Source organism: Protomyctophum parallelum (genome assembly GCF_964188405.1).
Source record: "Protomyctophum parallelum genome assembly, chromosome: 1".
Taxonomy (NCBI): Eukaryota; Metazoa; Chordata; class Actinopteri; order Myctophiformes; family Myctophidae; genus Protomyctophum; species Protomyctophum parallelum.
In genome coordinates, this window is record NC_139697.1 from 9,978,829 (window position 1) to 10,003,828 (window position 25,000).

The window sequence follows — 25,000 nt, forward strand, 5'->3', positions numbered from 1 at the left end:
TGTGTGTGTGTGTGTGGACAGGAAGGCTGGATGAAGGTCCATAATTCCATTTGCTTCTGGATTGGTTGCATTCAGGATGTGGACCCCTGTGTGTGTAAACACACACACACACACACACACACACACACACACACACACACACACACACACACACAGAGCTTTTACTGTACATCCTAAAACATGCTGTGTCCCTCAGGAGCTGAAAGGAAAACGCCTTCTTCCTCTTAGCGCCAACAACGCCACACAGAACGTACTGTGTGAGAGAGAGAGAGGGAGAGAACCTGTGTGTTTATGTTGTGTGGAGATAAAAGTTTGGCCAGTTGGAAATCTGTACTGTAATTTACACTTGCTCACTAACAGTTTTTGAATGTTTATGTTTGTGCAAGAATGTGTGTGTCTCTGCTATCATTGGCAGCCATATGGTGGAGGTCTGGTGGATGAGACCCCTGAGAACTACAGTACTATGTTGTGTCTTGTATGAGAACCTACGCCTTCTGGTGCTCCATGATTTTGTGAATGTACTCGGCTGCACCTTCAGTAGTTCTTTCCTTGCACAGTACAGTATACTTCCTGGGCATAATGGTTCATGTGAATGAATGATTGATTGAATACTTTATTAGACAGAAATGTAAAGAGCCTGTACTGTACTATGGATAGAAAACAATAAGCCAATGCTCCAGATGGCAACATTGTGTTCTAGTAAAGACAAAATAGTGTGTCTTCTTTTTGTCTTTGAATTCGTTTAAATAGCCAAAATCTGGTATTTATTGCAATTTTTGTGTGACACTGTTTGTTACAGAAATTCAGGTTTAGGAAACTTTAGGTGGTTGATCAATGATCAGACTGATCCGATTGAATCCTGTCTGTGCCATTGAGCTTTTCTTTGTTGGTCTGTGAATCTGTTGCAACAGGAATATGGAATATTGACTATTAAATACTACAAGGTGAAAGCAAAAGCACCCATTTAATTATAGTAGGCATCATTGGTATGCATATACCTTTCACACAATTCATTCTAACTTTATAATTCACGCTAATTTAATTTTGTTAAGGTTTTATTACATTATTGACAAATTATATGCTTGTATTATTCTAAGTAAGTAATCATGTCCCTGAAAAACGCTGCCCTCCCCTGTTCTAAATTGATGATCATGGACTTCAGAGACAGTGAAATCTTAAAATACATACAACATGATGACGGTTTTCACAGTGCAGTAGAGTAGTTTACAGGCTGCGGTGCCTGCGATAGAGTCTGATTTGTTGTGTGCCTGCGTGTGCATGTCCTGGTTCAATAAGCTGTCTGGATAAATGGACGGTTGGTCTGGTTAATGTGCACGTTTGGAGATGGAGGAGGAGGTACCATTCTAGCATAGTACTACTGTAGTGTACTTGCTGCCTATTGGATCTGAAAGTTGCTACAATGGTAGGAAATTACATCATTGCTTTGACTCGTCTGTCCTAAGGGCGAACACGCACAGACACACACACACACACACACACACACACACACACACACACACACACACACACACACACACACACACACACAATGCACATCAAAGGAAAGGTCCACACAAGTAGGACACATACAGTACTACTACGCAAGCGCACGCACCCATGCACGCACACACACACACACACACACACACACACACACACACACACACACACACACACACACACACACACACACATGCACACTCAGCAATACTAGTAACTACAGAACTTTATTTTATACTTTTGTTGCATGCCGGTGTCTCGCACCGGATATGGCAGATCTGCAAGCTCACACCACACCACTGTGTGACTCGACGTGAGCTTGTAGAGCTGCTATTTTCGGTACACAGTCAAGTATAAATCAGGCTGAAGGCTGTATCCTTGGTTTAGCGTGTCTAGTCGGTGATGAATGGAACTGGAACACAGTTTCTACTGTACCTCGTATCTCTACACCATCAAATGTTTATACCAGTGGTTCCCAAACTTCTTCATGTCAAGGACCCCCAAATTGACACTAATTAGCCCGTGGACCGGATTTGAAAAGATATGCCAGGGACCCCCCATAAGAGAAGATTTTTACGGCTCTAGCAGTGATTCTCAACCCGTCAATGTTAATTTAACTCTGATACAAATGGACCCTATGTGTAACGGGTCCATTTGGTTCCATTTTGTACACTCTCAGAGTTACAGACCCATAAGGGTCCATTTGGTTCCAAACTATCATTTAGCTGGGGACCCCCTGGAACTCCCTCAAGGACCCCTGGGGGTCCCCGGACCCCACTTTGGGAACCACTGGTTCAGATGGTAGTTTCAGGCTCTCCTTTCTTTCCTGCTGCATCAGAAAGACAATATGGACATATATAATGGACATATATAATGGACATATATAATGGTCATATATAATGAACATACTGTATATAATGGACATATATAATGGACATAATTATATGGACGTCACAAGTTGGATTTGAACGGCAGCAACAAGTCCAGTGAATGGTGTCCAGTTTTATCCACCAGCATCAACAGTCAAAACTCTCCCAATGTTATTATTGCTCGGTTATTACTCCTGACAACACTGACTCTGTCTGCATGTTTGTAATTCAGAAGATAATACGCACAGTCAAAAAGCACAACTAGCGTTATGTGGTATATACATCAGAATACAGTGGTACATATTGTTAATGTGATATCTCGCTTTTTAGCTGCTGCCAACACCGCATACACTCTGGCTGGAGAACTACTGTGTGTGTGTGTGTGTGTGTGTGTGTGTGTGTGTGTGTGTGTGGTGTTCGAGAGGACAGCTTGGGTAATTACATAGCAGTGAGTCAGAGAGAAGGAAAGAAAGGAACAATTGTTGAGCTTTGTCATACTGAGATAGAGAGCGAGAGAGACATAGAGACTGGAGGAGGCGATTGAGACGACTAATGTAATTCATTCATGCAGCGAACTAGGGACTAATGAGATGGGTTTTTAACCTGTGGACCAGCTACCCTGCCCTCGCTCTGTCATCTCTTCTCTCTTGGGATGTTGCACTGTGCACACTGTGTTACACTGAGCACGAATGACCAACAAGTCCAACATTGCTGTTTAAACAAGAAATGATGACATAGTCATATTTGTCAGGTGATACAAGCGTTCGGAAATACCGCAACGAAGCGCACTCGCCTATTAGTGCACAGTGCGCACAGTGCGCTATTTCCGAACGCGCCCTATGTCTATGGTTGCAGAGTGTGGTCTGGGTGCAGACTTCGGGTTCATACTCCCATTTTAGAGCCGAATAAAAGTCGGTTCGGCTCTGTAGTGCTTACAATGTGACGTCATTTGAGGTTGGGGGGGGGGGGGGGTCGGGGGGGGGGGGGGTCGGGGGGGGGGGGGGTCCTAAACTTGGCTCTTCGGTGCTACTGAAAATATCTGACGAGCCAAAATCATTTCGGCACTACAGCGCCGAAACAGCGGTAAAATAGGAGTATGAATCGGCCCTTCCGAGGTGCGCCTGTCATAGCTTAAGCCCTACACACACCGTCTGCGAACGCCGCGCGTCAAAACAGCCGCCTCCGTTATTTTCAATTAACCTATCCCACACCGGCGGCGTCCAACGCGTGTTCACGCCTCACCTGACGCTCCGATACGCCACTGTTCTATTTTCCAGGCGTTGTTGCGTGGCAACGCATGTGCCGCATCGCGGCACACCCGGTGTGTGTTGGGCTTTAGGAGGCAGACAATCATGAGTATGCCCGCTACTACGCGATTGGCTGGCGGCGTTTCAGAGTATGGGGTCAGACTCCCATTGGTTTAGGCGGCAGTCAATCATGACTAGGTCGTTAAAAAAAACGGGCAACACCTCGCAGTGCCAGGTGTTGTGAGCATGTAAATCGTCTATTTTCCAAATATTTATCTGCGGAACCGAGTCAAACTAAAAATGGATGGCGATTCAGAGGGTGACACACAGGACAGAACGGATGTTGTGGGCGACTGGGCGTCCATCTTTTTATGCTACAAGGTCTCGATGCAGCCTAAAAAGGTTGAGAACAACTCATGTGAAAGTGAAACTGACTAATCCGATATTTAGAACTGTAGACCGGATGTTTCAGCAAACGTGGTATAAAAGTGTTTCTGAATGGGCACAGCAGCATGCAGTGCAGCACCTTGTTTAGTTGGCTGTCTGAAGTGCTGAATGCACTAGATTTACTCTGATTAATTGTGCAGCTCACGGTTGGTGCTGCTTTGACCAGAGTGGAGCTGGAACTGCTGACTGTGCCGTTGATAAGTAGCCTCCGTCAGACCAGTCCACAGTCAACTGAAAACACACTTCAGCCTTCACTTTGGCTCCAAGTATAGAATATATCACTCTATCAACTACAACATATTGGTACATTTGCAATAACACACAACATATAAATGATGCTTTCAATTCAAGTGAACTGTATCATGTATCATTTTAGGTGTTTTTAATACAGGCTATTCACCTGATCACAGGTCTTTCGTCTTTCAATAAAATGACTCGTTTGTTCGTTCGTTCATTAATTTGTTCATTCATTCATTCACAAGTTGGATATGCTGTGTGTGTGTGTGTGATTGGTTTCTGCTTGTATCGACTCCACCCACACACACACACACACACACACACACACACACACACACACACACACACACACACACACACACACACAGTGTAGAGATCATGGAGTCCAGGAAAACACCTGGAAACAGGCCACAAGCATGACAGCACGCATGCACGCACGCTAGTCTGTCTGTGTGCGTGCGTGCGTGTGTGTGTGCATGCGTATGTACGACGTGTGTGTGTGTGTAAGACAGTGTGTGTGCGACTGTGCGTGTGTGTCAGATTAGTCGTCATCAGAGTCGTTGCAGTGACAACGGGTCCTTCAACAATGGATAGGTCAGTGAACTAGTCTCTGCCTGTCTGTCTGCCAGCCTCATTGTGTTTCTGTCTCTCTGTGTCTGTCAGACTGTCCATCAATCCCATTTTGTCCTGTCGGTTTGTTTGTGAGTCTTGAGTGTCTGATTTAAACCCACCCTCCGTCTGTCTGTCCCTCTCTCTCTCTGTCTTTTCTCTTACAGTGACCTTTGTCGCTGGTTGTTCCACCAGTTCTAAATTCTAACTTTAATGAACTGTTGACTAAACTGCTCAGACACTCCAAACCTTTGACGAACGTTGAGTTTGACGCCATGGCTATGTTCTGGCTGAACATTATGCTGGCGTCATCGCAGCAGTGTGAAAATCTTTGAATGTCTTTAGATGTGATGTACCCAGGCCAGGCCGGTCCTATGTGCCTTTAGAAAATACAATATACAAGCTCTAATCTCAATGCGTCTGCCACACATTGAGAGCTTGTAAATTGGACATTTTCAGTTATTATTTTATTATTAGGGCATTTGAAGTGGTCATACTAGCAATGTGTTCATTAAGTTCCATAAAATCTTGCCTCGGATATTTAATATGAAAGCAAAGATTAATATAAAGCCTCAATCTGATTTCTTCACCTGGTTGTCAGTATGTAGAACAGCAGGAACATTACTAAAACATCATAATTTTACATATTGTGTCAATTGTTTAGGTGTGTGTGTGTGTGTGTGTGTGTGGGTCGCTCCCTTCATAATGTTTCACTAATAACATTAGGACATGGTCATACAAACATTTTCAGTCGTGAGATTTAATTTAGCTTTAATCCATGGAAACCCTACTTGACACCTGCTGCCAATATAGCCTGAAACAAGAGCAAATCTGCTTTTGTGAACACTCGCACGCACACACACACGCACGCACGTACGTACGCACGCACGCATGCGCACACACACACACACACACACACACACACACACACACACACACACACACACACACTAGCAGGGTGTCGTAAAGACTGTTCAGGCTGGTGGCATGATGCATCTGAGATTAGTGAAGAAGACGACTGTTGATTCTCAGTTAACTTACTATGTGGGAGGGAAGCAGCCCAAGCAAGCTTTCAGTTGATGTTTGTGGTGTCGAAGGGACGTGAATCAAGAAGGATGAACTGTATTTCTTTTATAAACTTTCAAACTCGTGTCACTATTTCTGACATGCCGAAAATGTTCAAACCTTTTTTTTTAAATGCTCTTTTCATTGCAGAGCTACAACTTGTTACAATGCGATGCGTTGGGAGCATGGAGACAGTTTTATAGAGCACCGAAGTCCTGACGTAACTCGCTCATCCCGACGATTCCCCTGGTTCGCGGAAGTGATTTCTCTATGGAGAATAACATGGGGTGATCTTAATATCGTCTACTATAAGCGTAGTGGTCCAAAAATAAACAAGCTGTCTCGGCGTTATTGTCGGGAAGGTGTCTCTGTATCGTTTGCAACAGTCAGTCACTCATATATGATACAGTCTGCTTCTAGCGAAAATCTAACTAATTCAGCAGCAGTAACATTAGCGTTTTCTCTCAGTCAGTTGATTCTTCATATCCATATGAGTGAAGCGGCCGGGGTGACATGTTTATTTTTCAAACACAGTTGTTATATGAGGCGATATCAAATCGCCTCAATGGGGATTTCAATGCAACTAAACAAATACATGAACCTGGGGACAGACGCCCTCTACTGAAAGTGACGTCAGACTTCGGTGCTCTATTGTGATATTACTCATTTATGTGCTTCTCCCCCAGTCAGTGTGACAGTCTTACCTCTAGAGGGTGCTAATAACACACCAGCTGATCTGGTGTGGATAGTAGAGGGATACCCGGCCTAGAAAGAGGGAAAGGGAGACAGATCAAGATGAAGCTGATGGACTGGCCTTCTAAGAGCGTATTGTGTGTTTGTCTGTCTGTCAGATTTGGTCCCACTAATCCAGTGGCCTGATTAATCTGCTTTTCTACTCAGCAGCACCTCTGGTCGGTCGGTCTGTCTGTCTGTCTGTGAATGGGATTCATCTCTGTGTATCTATCTACCATTGCTCATTCAGACTCTGTGAAAGTGTCATCCAGTGCTTTCTTCTGGGGCAGCGGCCATGCACCCCCTGTTACCTCCTGACCTACTGTAGCAGACACAAGACCTTTTTTTTGCATAATCTATATAGAGAGTAGACAAAAAATCCTATTTATCCATCTATATTAACATGAATATGGCATATATATGCAGCATAGGCTATATTCTGCATATGCTTGCCATATATTGGCATAATAGATTAATATATTTTAAATAAAACCATAGCACCGCCATGGGCCTTTTCATGTCGCGCACCACAGTTTGGGAGCTGACTGTTCCTCTGGGGGATATATCATACTCATCGTTGCTAGTTTGAATGTGAATCCCCAACCAAATCCTATCGGGAGCCCACAGCACAAATCAACATGCCGTAGACAAGACAACAGTACCGAGATTGAGTTTGGGAAGAGACTATGGCATACATTGTCCATGCTAAATGGGAAGAGAATCATCTTTTCATCATGTTGAATGGAAAATGTATCCGTCTCATCTGGAAACGGCTGCGCAGCGATGGCGAAGAAAGGGAACTTGGAACAACACTTTCTGACAAACCACAAATCATTTGTCTTTTCCAGTCTGAGCCAATGTGAACTGAGAAAATGACAGAAATCTCAACTATATGTACATATGTACCGTACACTGGATCAAGTGCTGTCATTACATTAGTAATTTAAAGGTAGGGTAAGGCTATTTTAGAGCCAAATAAAAGTCGTTTCGGCTCTGTAGAGCCTACAATGTGACGTCATTTGAGGTTCGGGGGGGGGGGCGGGTACCGTCCTAAAGTCGGCTCTTTGGTGCTACTGAAAATTTCTGACGAGCCGAAATCATTTCTATGAATCGGCCCTAAGTGATTTTCTTTGGTTAAAATAAGTGTTAAAAATCAGGTCGGAATACCAATTTTATCAAATCAGGATAGAGATTAAACAAGTGGAATTGTAAGGGATGACACAAAGAAATGATAATCGCATTATTTTTCAGAATTTATCTTGCATATTAGTTTATTATAATTAAACTATTTACTTATTCTATGTTATTCTGTTACCTTTTAAATAAAATGATTGACTTATTCTATGTTTACTTTGCAAATGCAATCATTTAATTGGCAGTCTATGATACAATTTAAAAACAGTTGCAAGTGGTGGTCTGGTGATGGGTAGTGCATTTTGCTTTCCCTTTTTAACGGCTTATACTTAGATTTAAAGATATCCTGTGTGCAAGTGGAAATATTGGCCTTTAGGGACAGCACTAGAGGCATGGCCATGAGTCGTGACTGTCACCAACATCATTAGATCTATCATTCTCTCCCGGGGGAGCATGAAAGTGCCCAGAAAATAATGGCAATCCATTTGGCATTTAGTAGTTTTTGAGATACCTTGTTTGGGAGGAAAGTGTTTGAGGAATGGACACGACCCTATAATAATAATGCATCCAATTTATGCAGCACTTTTCTCAGAAATAAACAACAAAAACAACTTTAATTGGGGAAAAAATAGATTAAAAAAGGAAAAGGAATGCGAGTTGTTTTTGTGTGGTTTTAAACATGGCGAAGGCTTTGATGTGAGCTGGGAGTGAGTTCCACAGGGAGGGGGGCGGCCAGCCACCGAGAAGACCCTCTCACCCCAGGTTGGTTTCTTTGTCCAGTGGACACACACACACACACACACACACACACACACACACACACACACACACACACACACACACACACACACACACACACACACATCCCCAGGAGGTTGGCGTCATTCCACCTGAGGGAGCATATGAGCATATGAAAGGGGATATACCGGGAGGTCATCATGAGTTACTGTAGTAATTTAGATTTGAGTTTAGTCATAGTCTTTGGAATGAAATTTCATTCATTTTTAGTCATAGTTTAGTCATCTGAAATGTTTTAGTGTTCTCTCTAGGTCGTCCTCAGACGAGCCCTCCATCGTCGTTTCCAGTCATCCCGATTCTCCATACATCTGGCCAGTTCGTTGGTACTTTTCACACCTGCATCGCTCTTGAGTACATCCACGTATGTTAGCGTGGGGCGTCCTCGTGATCGATGCCCTTGTGTTGGTTCCCAGAGCACCAGTTTTCTGGCTGGCAGTTCATGATGCCTTTGGCAGTGTCCTGCTAGTCTCATTCTCCTGGCTGCTATTTTCTGGCTCACCCTTGGTAATCCCTCATACAGAGTCTTGTTAGTGTTAGGCTAATTTTAGTTGACTAAATATCATAAGATTTTAGTCATTTGATGTATATTGGCAGGCCTTGATGGAGTTGTAATGGCAGATTTTACACTCGGTTGCATGCTGAAAGTAGCCATATCTACGAGCTCACAACGTGTCGCAGCAACTAAGCATAAAATGACTTGTCTTTTAGTTCTGCTTGATCTCTTCTCCACTAGTCCCTCCCTAACATTTCAGTCTAGAAATTGTTAGTATATTTAGTCTTAGTTTAGTCATTATAGCTTAGTTTTTATTTTGGTTTATTGCCTCAGTGAAAAAAGGTAGTTGACAATTTTTCGTCATAGATTTAGTCGACGAAATCAACACTGTACAGTAGTGTAAATGTTGAAACCCGGACGAACGCACATTATCTGGTCGAGTCACCAGGGTCCTGTTTGGCCATTTCTTTGACCTTTTAATAGCTTGTGTCCTGGGGCGGGGGGGGGGGGGGGGAGGTGAGAGAGAGTGTTTTGAAGAAGACAGCAAAGTAGTTAAATGAACACTGAAGATTTTACAGTGTGATTTTTGAGTGGTGCTACCGTGCTAGCCACTCCTATACGCAGCAATGTGTGTATGTGTATGTGAGCACGGAAATATAGCTATGAGTACCAGTAGAGGCAAAAGTGGCGCTGTTGTGCCAGAAACAGAGAGAGAGAGATAGTGTTGCACTGTTGCCTGCTAATTACAGAGAGAGATATATATATATATAGAGAGAGAGGCAGGGGGAGAGGGGAGTTGCACCACTCGGTTCACACAGGTGTGATTTTTTTACAAGGCTTATAAATGGCACTGATGAGTTGAGAAGGATGGTGGGAGGACTGGTGTGAGGACAGCGTTTCTCTTTAAAGGTGAGGAGTGACTTATAAGAGCTCTGTGGGTAGCGGCTAGCAGAGGAACAGAAAAGCCTCAGGCAGGCAACATGCACACACATATACACTTACACTCAACATGATCCATTCTTCTTAACTCTCTCCTGCTTGCTCTCCCGCTCTCTCTCTCTCTCTCTCTCTCTCTCTCTCTCTCTCTCTCTCTCTGCCTTCTCTTTGCTCTTCCTTTCATGTGTCCTTCACCGCTGCTCTCTTCTTTCCACCCTGTGGTTTGGTCTTTTTAACCCTCTCCTCTCCCCGTCTCCCTCTTCCTCTCATCATCTTCTCTCTCTCTGTCCCGTTATCTACTCTCTGCACTCTGCTCTCCCCCCTCCTTCTCCTGGGACACAAAGACACCCCTCCCCCCTCCTCCTTCTCCCTCTCTCATTCTGTCCTCCATCCCCCTCTCTGTCAAGGGAGGCTGCCCCCTTGTATGTGCACACGCCTCCCTCTCTCTCTCTGTGCTCTCTGTGCTCTCTCTCCCTCACGTGTCGCGTGCTGTAGTGTGTGTGTGTGTGTGTGTGTGTTCAGTGTAGTGGCGCTGGTAGTATAGGAAGGGCTCAGGCCAGTGAGGTAAAGTCAGCGTTAGCCATCAACGCTACGTTGGCTTGACTATCTCGCACAGCATCTATCAACGAACGCCACCACGAGACTGGTCCTTGTATCTGCTCTGTACCCTTGGGATTCTCTTCTCTTCTCTTCTCTTCTCTTCTCTTCTCTTCTCTTCTCTTCTCTTCTCTTCTCTTCTCTTTTCTCTTCTCTTCTCTTCTGACAAGAATATTTAATGGAAGGACTGTACTATGGTAAGGATCTTTCTTTTTTAATATAAAATAGTTTATCGGTCAGTGTGTGTTTGTGTGTACTTTGTGGGTAGTGTTTGTGCAGAAACCACATTACTTGTGTGTGTGTGTGTGTGTATGCAGCAGTGTGTGTTTATGTGGTGTTACACATGTGAGCGTTGAATGAATGCAGCTGCACCAGCGTGCCGAATTTTCAAAGCACAGCTGAGCACATTTGTGTATGTGTCCCTTTCCGTGTGTGTGTGTGTGTGTGTGTGTGTCACTGTATAGTGTATACCATGTGTTTGCCTTTTTAGTGTGCATTGAAGTGGAGTGATTTCAGTTCATGATCCAGATCCAGACCAAATGTGGTCGGCCTAGTTGGAAACCACCAGCGATATGCAGACTCAAAGTTCATACAGTAAATAATATTGTTGTTAAGCAGCTCCAGTTGATCAAAACACTTTATTCTATTTCATTCTGTAGTAACAGTACGGCTGTGCTATGCTCTCTGCTGTACTCTATTGACCTGCTGACTTACATAATGACGTCCCACTGCAGATTGCCATCTGTCACTCTCTAATGGTGTGCGTGCGTGCATGCGTGCACGTTCACACGTCAGTCTGTACAATGTGTGTGAAGAGGCACAGAAATGAAGGTAATTAATATAGTTGTTTCGGATATTGTGTGTGTGTGTGCGTGCTGTGCATGTGTGTCTGTGTGGCTGTGGGTGAGTCAGTGGGAAGTGAGACTGCAGCTTGCAGCGAACGGTTGTGACGGGAGAGCTTCATACACCGTGTGTATGCATTTGAGTAGGAGGTGTGTGTGTGTGTGTGTGTGTGTGTGTGTGTGTGTGTGTGTGTGTGTGTGTGTGTGTGTGTGTGTGTGTGTGTGTGTGTGTGAGTGTGAGTGTGAGTGTGAGTGTGAGTGTGAGTGTGAGTGTGAGTGTGAGTGTGAGTGTGAGTGTGAGTGTGAGTGTGTCCATGTTAGATTCAATTGAAAGCACACGGCCTTGGTTCTGGTGACTGATATTGTACTTCTAATGCGTAATCTAGAAGTAAGTGTGAGCTTGTAGATCTGCTATGAGCACGACCAGACACCGGCCTGCAACAAAGTATAAATCAGGCTTAATTACTGTTCTTCATTAACCCATTTTGGGGCGGGAACCCCTATTGGTGTTTTAAGCATCATGTTATACTTTAGCTATTGAAAAATAGCAGGTAAAAAATAATAGGTCTGCTATTTTTTTTTAATCGTTAAAATGTTGCGCAAATAATTTAATATATAACATTTTTAACTAAAATATTTGCTTCTGTGGGGTCCCTGGAACTACATATTTTGAGATGGGGGTCCGTGGCCCAATAGAGATAATTCTGGGGGTCCTTGACATGAAAAAGGTTGAGCACCACTGACATAGAAACATGGGTTTTTCAGAAAGAGGTTAGGATTTAGAAGCATTTTTTTAATCGAACTCAGTCCAAAATGGGTTAACGGACAGATTGAAATGACCAGACACCGTTCTGAATCCTCTGCAGGACAGGTGGCATGGCAGCAGGGTGTTGGAGAAACCTTTGTGCAACGAGGAGGCTACATAGGTTCAATGATATGAGCCTCTATGCACACACTACATTTTGGAAAGAACTTGGGTCCCTTCACCAATTCCTTCACAGGTGTTACCGATGATACTAATTAATATAGGCTCTGTTCCATTCTGGTCAAACAGAGTCAGGGTTCTGCTATTGTGCGTGTTGGCTCACTGGAAACGCCCCAGTGGGTCCCAAAGTGTCCTTGAGTGGGTTCCAAATGGGCCCCGTACAGGTGTGTAACTCTGAGAGTGTACAAATGGAACCTAATGTACCCATGAATAAAAAAAAGTTTGAGAACCCACTGCACACTAAATGGAACAGAGCCTTAACTAGAAGAAGTGCCCCTTGGGGCACAGGTTAGGAGATACGAGTGTTTGTGATAGATAGTGTTGTATACCGATTTGCGTGATGTATGGATACAATCTGTATGAGTAATGTAAAGAAATGTGTTTTGCAAACATCGGTTTCATGGTGGCGCTATAACAGGCAGATGTGAAAAATGCAGGGCCTCTAGGTGCGCATACAAAGTTGTACACAGATCGGTGCAGTTATAGGTAAAACAATTTGGCCTGTTATAGTGCTACCATGAGGCTGATGTGAAATAATTTAAGTGGCATTTCTTCCTCGGCATAGTGGGAATGTGCATGCGTAATTTCACGGAAATCGCACACTGTCTGTGTTCATGATTTGACCCATTTTGTTCTAGGGCCAGTCGTGCAAACTTTAGATCCAATAGCCGTAGCCAATCAGGATGGAATATGAAAGATGAAACAGATCTGTGTTGATCACGATATAGAGATTAGGGATGCACCGATCCGATACTCGTATCTGAGATCGGCGCCGATCCAGGCTAAAATTCTAGATCGGGTATCGGATCGGTGGCCGATCCATTATCCGATCCGATCCGATAATTATGTGTAATTACAGTATGAAAACAACTCTACCTCCTCTGTGACACAGCAGTGTAGTATTGACAGTATAACATGTGGAATGCAGCCAGGCTAGCCTGCGCACACATTAACCTGGTCTAATTGTTGCACAGTTATTTAATAAATAATTCAGTGCATTTATATCTGTGTTTGTTACATTTTGTTTTACAAAGTTGGGAAAGTAATGTTTAAGTCAAGCCTTGATGTTGCCTTACACAAAATAATGATTCCAGACTCCACACAGTGAGGCATACAGCTTAATAGGTTATTACGTTTCTTTGTGGGGGGTATCGGATCGGTACTCTGTATCGGCAGATACTGGACCCCCATGTATCGAAATCGGTATCGAATGCCAAAAAGCCGGATCGGTGCATCCCTAATAGAGATAGTGTATACCGATATGCGTGATGTATGGATACAATCTGTGCTAGTAATATAAAGAAATGTGTTTTGCAAAATGGGCCTGGATTCATTGTGCAGAAAAAGTAAGAATCGTTCCTTGTGGAAACATGCGCCGTTTCTGAACCGCGGTGGGAGGGGCCCAGGGTGTGACCTCATCTCGGAGCTACAGAATGAGCGTAGGGAGAGTTCACATATGGGGCTAACTCTCCCCATGCCTTCAGCATGGTGGAGACAATTAGTATCATCGGTAGGGAAGAGTTATTCTGCATGCATATAGCGGCTATAGCCTATTCCCAGACTATAGGCTCTCTTCATTTTACACTACAAGTTTATTCTCATAGCCGAGCCAACAAGGCCCACACTCTGTTTCTCTTCACTGATGGAAGGGACCTTCCGCCTCCCCCCCCCTAATTCAACTTCATATTGCGTTAAATAAGAAATTGGAACTGTATTCCAAAAATAAACAAATGATCCCTGCGGTTTGACTTATATGGATATAAAGAATCACCTGACTGAGAGAAAACGCTAATGTTACTGCCGCCGAATTATTAACATTTTCGCTAGAAACAGACTGTATCAAATATGAGTGACTGACTGTCAGTCAGGTGCTATCCAAAAGAGATGCCACCAAAAAAAGTTCTTGAGGTCTTTTTTCTATTTAGGCTCTATGCAATCAATTCATAGACATGACATGAAGAATAACAACCAAAAATTCAATTTCATCAAATTAACAAAAAAAAAAACCCAATATCATATCATTACAGGAAAAAAAAAAAAACACTGGAGAAAAGGAAGGGTGGCCTGGGCGGGTGATCCATTCAGCTAATCCATTTGTCCTGTATTGTTAAATTATACATAGTATGTGTTCAGAATGCTACAGTTACAGAACATTAACATGCATACTGCTCCAATAAGCCCTGACATTAACCACCACACCTGAACCACTTCAGTAAGTTGGTCTGTACATGGTTGCCATTTAGGCGCTCGTGAAATATGTGTGAGCAATCGAGCATTCATGCATTATTCGCCTGACCTTATTTTTTTACTTTCGTCGGCATCTGGCATCAGTGTCATCTCTGGCGGGCAGAAACCTTGCATCACCATATTTCATTTTTATACGCTTTGTTGAAAATCAATGCCCTCCTTCAGTGTTGAGTGAAGTGAAGTGAAAATTAGCAAAAACGGCAGATCTAACAGTACAACCTCGCAACGCCTCGAGATGCAACCCCAAATGTCTTCTAAATCATGACAGTTTTCTTAAAAAAAATAAATAAAAAATCTATTCTATATTGGAGAAGTTGTCACGTGGCGCAAAAGATGTGCCACTAGCCAATGAAAAGATGAAAAGATATTATATATATATAATATATATATTTACTATATATACACACCGGTATATATACAGTGTACACAAACCGTATATCTAGGTGTGCCCCGAGATTTTTAGGCTATGAAAAGTGTGCCCTGGGACAAAAAAGGTTGAGTTAAGCGGTGCCCAAAAGGTAGATCACGATCTACCAGTAACGTCAGATCAGGGGTTTTGTCGGCCAGCGCCAAAAATGCTCCCCGACAGCATAATCAGAGCAAATACCGGGCAGTGTGTATGAGCCATAAGGTGTTGACTACACTACACTACACTAATAAGGACACATAATAATAACTAATAACCCATCCGTGTCAACTCCCGCAATTTCCTTCTTCCCATAGTGCACGGCAAAGTAACTCTGGGATGAGCGGCCGCAAAGCGGCCGCGAAATTCTAGTAATTAAAGTGGTTTAAAAAGGCGACACAGAGATGTGTTCCCGGTCTTAACGGGTCAAACAATACATTTAACGGTTTTGGACATACAAGGTTTCCTACTCCTACTGAGCATGGCACGGCACATGTGTGGCCTGTTGATGCGTGTGGACTAGGCACATGTGTCCGTTTGTTGTTTGTTCGTACATGTTTTATATGATGCGTGTGGACTAGGCACATGTGTCTGTTTGTTTTTTGTTCCTGCATGTTTTATATGCCGTGAGCTTGTCTGTCCGCCTGTATGCATGCTTGTTGTGTTTGTGTTCATCTATGCGTTTGTGTGAGACTCACTGGCAGGTGTTCAAGGTACGTGTGTGTGTGTATGTGCGTGTGTGTGTGTGCGTGCGTGTGCCAGATGTTGCACATACGTGCTCTAGTAACACCCCTTTGTCCAAAGAACGCTCGCACAGTTGTGCACACACACACACACACACACACACACACACACACACACACACACACACACACACACACACACACACACACACACACACACTTGCTTCAATATAAAGTTAACCATCAGCTACAAATCAGCAAAGCAGAATATCTGACAACTATCCCTGAGGACACCGATCCTCTCTTCTCCTTTCATCTCCTCTCCTCCTTTTGAAAAATGAGATTGGTCTGATTCAGGAGCCGTGCTTGCTACAGGCTTTGGGCAAGTAAACATGCTACTGTAGTTTAATGTACAGTACACACACACACACACACACACACACACACACACACACACACACACACACACACACACACACACACACACACACACACACACACACACACACACACACACACACATTCATTACTAATTAATCCCCTCAAGGAATCTCTCTGGGATTTCATTTCACTGACTAGTAGCGAATGAATGCACACCTTGTATACCCGCTTGAGGCTGCAGGGCTCTAAGGATGGTGATGTCAGTCAATCTGTCCGTTTTAACGTGGAGCTGTTTTCACATTTAAGCTCCGACCGCCGAGTTATAATATTTTGGCACATCATCCAACCTTCAGCCTTTATCAAATCAGCCTTTATTTATATAGCACATTATAACACAACCAAGGTTGACCAAAGTGCTTCACAACGGATAAATGAAAGCAGAATACAAATACATCAAGCAGCAACCTTAGTAGAAACGCAGCATTACTTAGTTTTAGACTCCAGTCTCCGGCTGCTATTCGCATTTTGCACTGCCATTCTCTCTACTGCTGCCGTAACTAATAATCACTTGTCTCTTGTGTTTTGTCGTTCATTTCCATGCACTTCCCAGGGAAAGGTGGTCTCCCGTAGACAGACAAGCAGAGATCTCTGCTTACTGACACGTCTGGTGTTATCTATCTATTTAAATAATGCAGATCTACAAGCTCAAGAACGCTCAAGTTGTAATATTGTACTTAGTAGAAAGATGCTATTTTCAATTAGCCACGGTGTACACCGTAGGTTTATAGTGCTCACACGGCCTCTAGTCGCTGCTTTTGGGCTTGTTTTCATAGATCTGGCTGCTTGTTTCTCTCTCAAAATCTGGCCAATACTATTGAATTTGGACTCCCCCAGATGTATGTGTTATGTTGTCGTCTGGCTAGAATCTAGATGTATGAGGCACGCACACGCACACGCACACGCACACGCACACACACACACACACACACACACACACACACACACACACTCTGTCAGTGTGTGTGTGTGTGTGTGTGCGTGCGTGTAGAAACACCTGCTGATGTGTACCAGGCTCTGAATGATTTGAACTTGTGTTTAACTAGCCGATAGCGCAGCTGCTCCTTCAGTTTCGTTGTTTACAAAATAAAGTTTATTTTTTATTATTGGGATTTGATCATTGATGCAAATTCTAAACATATGGATGCAGCTGCAGAAGTTGTGTTGCTTAAAGGAATGCATAGTTGCATTCTCAACTGCTGCGCAGCAACAACAAAAAATATAAAAATGAAGAAAAAATAGGAAAATAATCTAATTAATTAATTTGAAACAAATGGTTCGGATGTTCGCTCGAAAATTCCTGCCGAAGTTCGAGTCCTAAAAACAGGGCTAGGGTACAGCCTTAACACACACACACACACACACACACACACACACAGCCTCCTTATTGTTCTAACTTATGATCGCAGACTTTAAATTATGGCACAATTATACACCGTATACAGACATAGAGACTCCTGTGAGTGAGTTTCTGTCTGTCTGCAAAAGCTGTGTGCTGGCTTGTGGTATTGGTTTGATTCTCTCCTCTCCTAGTCTCCTCACCTCTCCTAGTGTCCTGTCCTGTCCTCTCCTGTCCTCTCCTCTCCTCTCCTCTCCTCTCCTCTCCTCTCCTCTCCTCTCCTCTTCTTGAGTTTGTACATGCTGAACCAGCTTGAGGAGCAGGTGTTTTGGGGCCATTCGACTGTGTGTGTGTGTGTGTGTGTGTGTGTGTGTGTGTGTGTGTGTGTGTGTGTGTGTGTGTGTGACCCATGCGCCTCTCACATATGGGTCATGTAGGCAGCTTGGCAGGCTAGCTAGCAATTAGCATGGTTCTACTACTGACACTCTAGTGGGTGGTTCACCTCATACTTTCATTTCATCTCATTTCAACCTTTATTTACTTCTCGGAGAACACACTGAGGGCTGGACCCTCTTTTTCAGCGGTGCCGAGATTACAAAACAAAAACACAACAATGTAAAAAAGGGTGGGGGGAGAACATTTCATCACACCATTATCAACATCAATTAAAAAGTCTAATTCGTAGACTGTGGACAGTTCATAAACCTGCCTACGATGTCACTAATGGGGAATCCAATGCTAATAGAAACCGCAGGCTTTCTATCCCTGGAAAGTTGGCATGCTGAAATAGAAGCCTTTGTTCTTGTGGGAATTGTAACGATGATGTCACTGGTAGGCTTGTTTTTTTTAAATATATTTTTGGGCCTTTTTTAGTTTAAAATAAATATGTTAAATTGTCAGTCTTGCATTGCAATAATAAAAGTAAAATCCTGTATGTAAATTCTTCTTAATAGGCTATAGTGATATAAACACTCCCTGCAATGCCCGGAGGCTCAAACAGCAGAGTAACCAAATTGACTGAAGAATGGAACCCCAGGAACTCATTACTAAACTCTTAGAAAACACACAGGCTGATGGAAGGATGGATGGATGGATGGATGCATTGATTTGTTAAAGTAGATGGGACACAGACAGACGCCAGACGGAGACAGTAAAGTTTCCGGAAGTCTCTTAGTAAATCAGTGACAGATGGTGTGAGTGGCCTGGGTCTCTCTATCTAAATGTCATTACGTTGACCCCATCACCAATCACCATCATCATTTCATAGCACTGGGTCACTTTAGTGCTGGTCAATTTAGACACTTAGCATGACATAAAAGATCAATTTATTCTAATACTACTGCTTCCGTGTGGGTTCCTTATTCATTTCAAAAGAGGAACATTTAGAAGTTTGTGCTCACAATCCAAGTTTACAGTTGTGTTGTGTGTGACTCTGTTCAATAGATATGCTAAGGGGAGCTCCTTTAGCACGTGACTGACACATTGAACATTACGGACTAATACATTACATACTGTACAGTGCACACAGGTTCCGAATGTCGAGTTAACATCCGCGGTTACACGGTCAGCACTTTATATGTTATTTTGTACATGTACTGAGGGGAGGTACAGGCTTTGCACGCGGATGTCTAGTGACTTATAGCAGGGTAGAGACAAAGTCCATTATAGATACTAAAGTAAAAGTCAGATTTGATTAAAAAAATAGCATGGCATGCACATGAGTCGAAGTGAAATATGTGGGCCCGGCGTGTTGTGAGCTTGTAAATCGGCTATTTTCATTGCGCCGACACCTGTGTCTGCTGCTAATCATTTCATCCACTGACCACACGCGAGTGTATAGCCTAATAAGCCTATACGCACAGAATAATTATGGTATATATATCGGCTGAATAACCCTAGGCTACAGCACTGATGTGTCACCTCCATGGCATTTCCTTTGTGGTTAGAGGTGTGCGTGCGGTTTGCTAATGGACATGACATCATTAGCATCAGCTGACAGGCTGTCCCTGCCCTCATCAGGGTGTGTGTGTGTGTGTGTGTGTGTGTGTGTGTGTGTGTGTGTGTGTGTGTGTGTTACACGTTTTCTGTGTACAACTGTACATACTATGAGTGTGAAAGGCACTCATCCCCTTGACCTCTATACTATGTGTGTGTGTAATTTCGCCACTATGTCTGCAACTCTGCATAAACCAGCGTGTCTAAGGCACTTAGGCACTTAGCTCGTTGACCTGGTCCTATCTGCTCCCCTATCAGTGGGAAGTCATATATCATAATTCATCTGTGCTGCTGTCATAGGGTCTCGGGTTTCTATATACTTCCTGTGGGAGATGGGGAGCTATAGTATACAGGACTTAGTCCAGTGTTTGACGTAATTTGCAGGGAACAGACAACAGACTAGCCTATGCAAGAAACTGTACCGAACTGTAACAGAAAGCATGCTGGAGATGTGGGCTGGCAGTTTTTATTTCACTCTATATTGTTTAACATCCAATATGGGACACTCTGTCGGGTGGAAACCTTATGTATAAAACTGTTTGTTACTTTTCAAGATTCAAAATATAAAATGGCAAAAAAAGCATCAAAAGTATCAGATCCACAAGCTCAAAACACATTGCTTCGCACTGCGTTTTGAGCTTGCAGATCAGCTTTTTGATGCTTTATGTGTGTAGCGGTCCGGGCACCTAGGCTCTTAATGCCTGCATCCCAGTCCAGTTCCTGACAAACTTAGCTGTATGTCACTCCCCGTCTCTCTCCCCTCATTTCCTGTCTGTCTCCACTTTCCACTATCAATGAAGGCAAAAAGCCCCCAAAAAATCATTAAAAATAAATTGAATTAGGCAAAAAGTATGCTCGAAGGGCACTGTGGGATTATCAGACTATTGAACACTGTATATAATAGCTGTCCGTCTATGTCAAGGAAGGAAGCATTCTATAGTTACACATTGATGAAGTCACATCTATATCTAATCTCTCTCTCTATTTGTTTGTCTTTTAGATATTTCCAGGATTGCCTACTACACAGGTGAGTGGCTGGCCTTCATGTCGTTCAAATATTGGGGCTTTCGGGAAGTATCTCACACACTTCAAAGTTCACACACTGTGTTGTCATCTGAAGCTCATGACTCATGAATTTCAAAAAATACAGACATGGCTAAACAATATTTAACCCATTAAAACAAATTTTTTTATTTGAGCAACATACTGTACGCTTTTCAGAAAAAACTGTGGTTTAGAATAGTGGTTCTCAAAAATAGCAGATATACAGTACAAGCTCACACTGTGTCACAAGCTTGTACATCTGCTATTTTTGAAAATGTTTTGAACAATCTTGAAAGTGTTTTTGGAATCATTTAGATTCAAACCTTATCTTCCGGTGGTTTCCTGCCCCTGGCACAAAACATTGTCTGTTGGAGGGTCCGCTGCCAAATACATATCGTTGCTGTCGGAGAAATAAATCAGTGCTATTGGACACCTTTTAGGTCTGTAGTGTATTGGTTAAAAAAACATTGAACCAATAAATAGCGCTTCGGACAAAACCTCTTAACTCCATTGGACCCTCAAACTGTCTGCTAAAGCAACTAACTCCACCACCTCTCCCCCTCTCATGCAAGTAAATATTTGTATTTTTCATTTCCTGAAAAGTGAACATTTTGGAGTTTAGGTGGTTTCTTCCTGACAGCAGAGACATAATTTTGGGGGTCCTTGGCACGAAAAATGTAATAAAAACAATGTAGAACTACTGATTGAAGAAGGCATTTGTATAATCGTCCTTCTTTGATAATTAAAGGTATATTCAGTGATTTCACTCAAAAAACCTTAGGTTTCGTTTTTGGCTGTGGGACCCAGCCTTTCGTCCAATCAAGATATAGAGTCAAAAAGGTTTTTTGACCCCCAGGGGTTAACTGGGGACAGGGAGGAACTCCTTATATGGCCAGCACACTCTATAGTAGGGAGGATTATCACAACAAAACAAAAAAATAAGTGATATTTGAATTAAGTGAAATCACTGAATATACCTTTAATGAGGCCACTAATCCATGATAATAAGTAACTATGATGGATTGTCTCGGGTAGTACCTGCATCTGTCAGAGGGTGGTGTTGATGTCCCTCACTGGTCACACTGGCTATACATTGCTCTGTGACGACAGACTGACTGACTGTTGGCTCAGTCCCAATAGAGCTCTTCCCATTCACAACCACATCCGGCCAAATGACAAAGGGCTTTCAATAGCCCGCACGCGCGCACGCACGCACGCGCGCACGCACGCACGCACGCACGCACGCGCGCACGCACGCATGCACACAGACACACAGACACACACACAGGCGTGTAAAATCTCGACTCCCACCAAATTTTCATGACAATGGCTAGAGCCCGAGATTGAGATTGAGGGGATATGTTGTATAGGAAGTACACACAGCCCCCCCCCCCCCCACACACACACACACACACATATATACACGTACACAGGAATAGAAACAGCGCTCACATTTTTGATTTTGTGGTTTAGTGAGGCTGTGTCTGGCAAATAAGATAACAGTTAATAGTCACGTGTGTGTGTGCGCGTGCGTGTGTTTGTGTGTGTGTGTGTGTGTGGTAACTCATTGAGGTCCATTCAGCTGACTCTGATGTGTTGAGCCATATAAATGTCAATTTTGATTAAGGGCAGCTGGCATCTGGATAGTGCTCTGGACACACACGCACAGATTCACCATATGCACACACTTATGAACGCGCGCACACACACACACACACACACACACACACACACACACACACACACACACACACACACACACACACACACACACACACACACACACACACACACACACAATGCTGTTATATTAGTGGTTAATAAGCAGACTAGCGAGTGAGTATTAAAGGGATATTTCACAAGTAAAAAGAAAATCATTATCTACTCAGGCTTTTGCAAACACCCCAGACAGTTTTTTAAGATGCTCGATTCAGTATTTAGATACCAGTATTTTATATATATTTGTGCTTCCCCGCCCCCTTCCTATACAAACCCCACCACTGCCCCACCTCTTTATCCCCCCCCCCTTTTTGTTTACCCAATTTATTTCTATTCCAACGTGTACCCAGATTTAATTATGTTTGAGATATATCATTGCTGATGTCATTGTTGTGTTTTGAATGAATGTATGGGACCCGAATGGAAATATATATATATATATATATATATATATATATATATATATATATATATATATATTTTTATCCTCCCTACTATAGAGTGTGCTGACCATATAAGGAGTTCCTCCATGTCCCCAGTTAGCCCCTGGGATCAAAAAACCTTAGGTTTTGTTTTTGGCTAGGGTTAGCCAGCCTTCATCCAATCAGGATGAGAGGGGCCTTCCTCCAATCATGATCGAGTGGGTGCTGTTGGCCTGTTGTGTGTGAGTCCCCACTGTAGTGCGTGCATGTGCACATCTTGTTACCGGGGCGGGACCAGGGGGTTTTCCAAATCACCCGAATCACTGAATGCTCCTTCAACCATGATAGATTCAGACTCATAACCCATAATATTCCCAGGTTAGCTTTCTCTTTGCCATTTAAAGAACCTGGATTTCAATGAGCTCCATGCTGTTTTGCAGCTCTGTCTCTGTAGACAACACTGGCTCATTTACTCCAATAGTGGTATTTCATTAAACTCCATAGCACTTGCTGTGGCACTTGCCCTAGCCTCGACGACCTTACAGGCGTATGCATAGGCTCAACTTATGTAACTTAAATAGCATTTTATGTAGACATAGCACTCTATCGTGTATAGACATAGTTTAATTATATAGATACTCCACTGTTCGGTTCTTAGCTCACGTATGATTCATGACTATTTATATGTATTTGATGCATTAGCATGTTCTTCTTATTTTTGCTTACTGTAAATCGCTCTGGATTAAGAACATCTGCTAAATGCCTAAATTGTAAATTGTCTCAATGACCGGTTAACTTAACTCCAAGCCACAGGGCCAACTCCGTCTCAAAACAAAACATATGCAATTATGAATTCTCTTCTGTTTAATGAGGAGCTGTAGAGAGATGGAGACTCATGTTACTGAACAAACACTATATCAGTAAGGTGCTATTTATCACATATTTTCCCCAAAGACACTTTGAACGCCACTCACAGTGTGAGCGATGGTACAGCATCGGCTCGTAAACATGGCAGAGTAGATGTACGACCAATGCAAACATGGTAGCAGTGTTGAAGCAAATACGATGTGTATCATCTCGGGGTCATCTCTGGCCTCTTTGAATCAGTTCCGTATCTACTGACGGAACATTGTATGCCGGTTACCTCGGAGACCGCCCCCCAGCGTGGCCCCTCTCCACCAGGCAGCGCTATATTAGAGCTGTCAATCAAAATGTTGTCCCCGAAGAGCAGGTTGAAGAGGGGTAAGAATGTGTGAAAAGAGCTTGATAAAGATCTCGACAGCGGAGTGCTTGGCACAGTCGTGAGTTGACATGCTTGGCACGACTCTGGCAATGACTACGTTGGCATAGAGGGGATGGAAGAATGCTATTGTGCTGTGATCTCTTCTCTCCTCCACCAGGAGTTAGTTCTGATGCTGGCGTAATATCAGGGCTGTTCTGACCCTGAGGTCTGTCTCATAAGCAACAGTGGGAGGAGCTCTCTCTGGAGCAGATTAGCATATTAATCAAATCTAACTCCACCCTCCTCTGCTCGCTCTCTCTCTCTCTCTCTCTTTCTGTCACTCTCTCCCATATGATTCTCTGCTGTGCTCCTCTCTGGTGGACGATCCTGTTCTCCCTTCCTCCCATTCAATCTGAAACAATTGCTCTCTCCCCCCCTCTCTCTCTCTCTCTCTCTCTCTCTCTCTCTCTCTCTCTCTCTCTGTCCATGTGCATAGCGGCTCCCTGTCTTCCTCTGGTTGTTCCTCTCACTCTCCCTTCTCGGTCGTTCCCAGTGAAGAAGCAAACTTTCTGACTGGCTTCTCTCTCTCTCTCTCTCTCTCTCTCTCTCTCTCTCTCTCTCTCTGGTTCTTGTTCACTGGGTAGAGTAATTGATGCCAACTCTCTCTCTCTCTGTTTCTGCATCTGTATTTCTCGCTTGGTTTGTCTCTCTGATCTAATTGCTGTCTAACTGGGCGTTACAATTGGACCAACTTGAGACTTGACTGTGGATTATCACTGGCGGTCGAATCACGTCGTGGCTCCACTGAGATACACAGACGTTGATGGACATTTAAGGACGGGTGTTTGTTTTCCCCACACGTAGAATGACAGTCGGGGACGTAGAGGTCGAGGACGGAGGACATTCCGTGGACTAACTACCAAAGGAGATAATTAGTTCATTATCTCTGAGGATTCATCTCTGTTTTTTTCCCCTGCAGTGGATTTACAGCAAA

The 25,000-nt window shown here is 43.4% G+C and overlaps 2 protein-coding genes across 4 annotated transcripts in view; one reads left to right on the forward strand and one right to left on the reverse strand.

The window, feature by feature from the left end:
* LOC310857060 (tubulin polyglutamylase TTLL11-like) overlaps positions 1 to 506 on the reverse strand; it is a gene marked incomplete at both ends in the record, with an annotated part of 6,834 nt that extends 6,328 nt beyond the window's left edge. The window contains one exon of the mRNA XM_083762670.1: positions 490 to 506. Within this exon, the coding sequence (XP_083618796.1) occupies positions 490 to 506 (17 nt within the window). The remainder of the gene's footprint in view (positions 1 to 489) is intronic.
* The window catches only part of LOC310872908 (focal adhesion kinase 1-like), an 84,890-nt gene that overhangs the window by 1,989 nt on the left and 57,901 nt on the right, over positions 1 to 25,000 (forward strand). For 2 of the 3 annotated variants that reach the window (XM_083785096.1, XM_083785099.1), the window contains exons 1-2: positions 10,806 to 10,861; positions 20,600 to 20,626. In XM_083785096.1, coding sequence (XP_083641222.1) covers positions 10,843 to 10,861; positions 20,600 to 20,626 — 46 coding nt within the window. In that variant the 5' untranslated portion in view covers positions 10,806 to 10,842. Of the gene's footprint in view, positions 1 to 10,805; positions 10,862 to 20,599; positions 20,627 to 25,000 lie in introns of those variants that run through there. The other variant, XM_083785098.1, reaches the window with a different exon arrangement.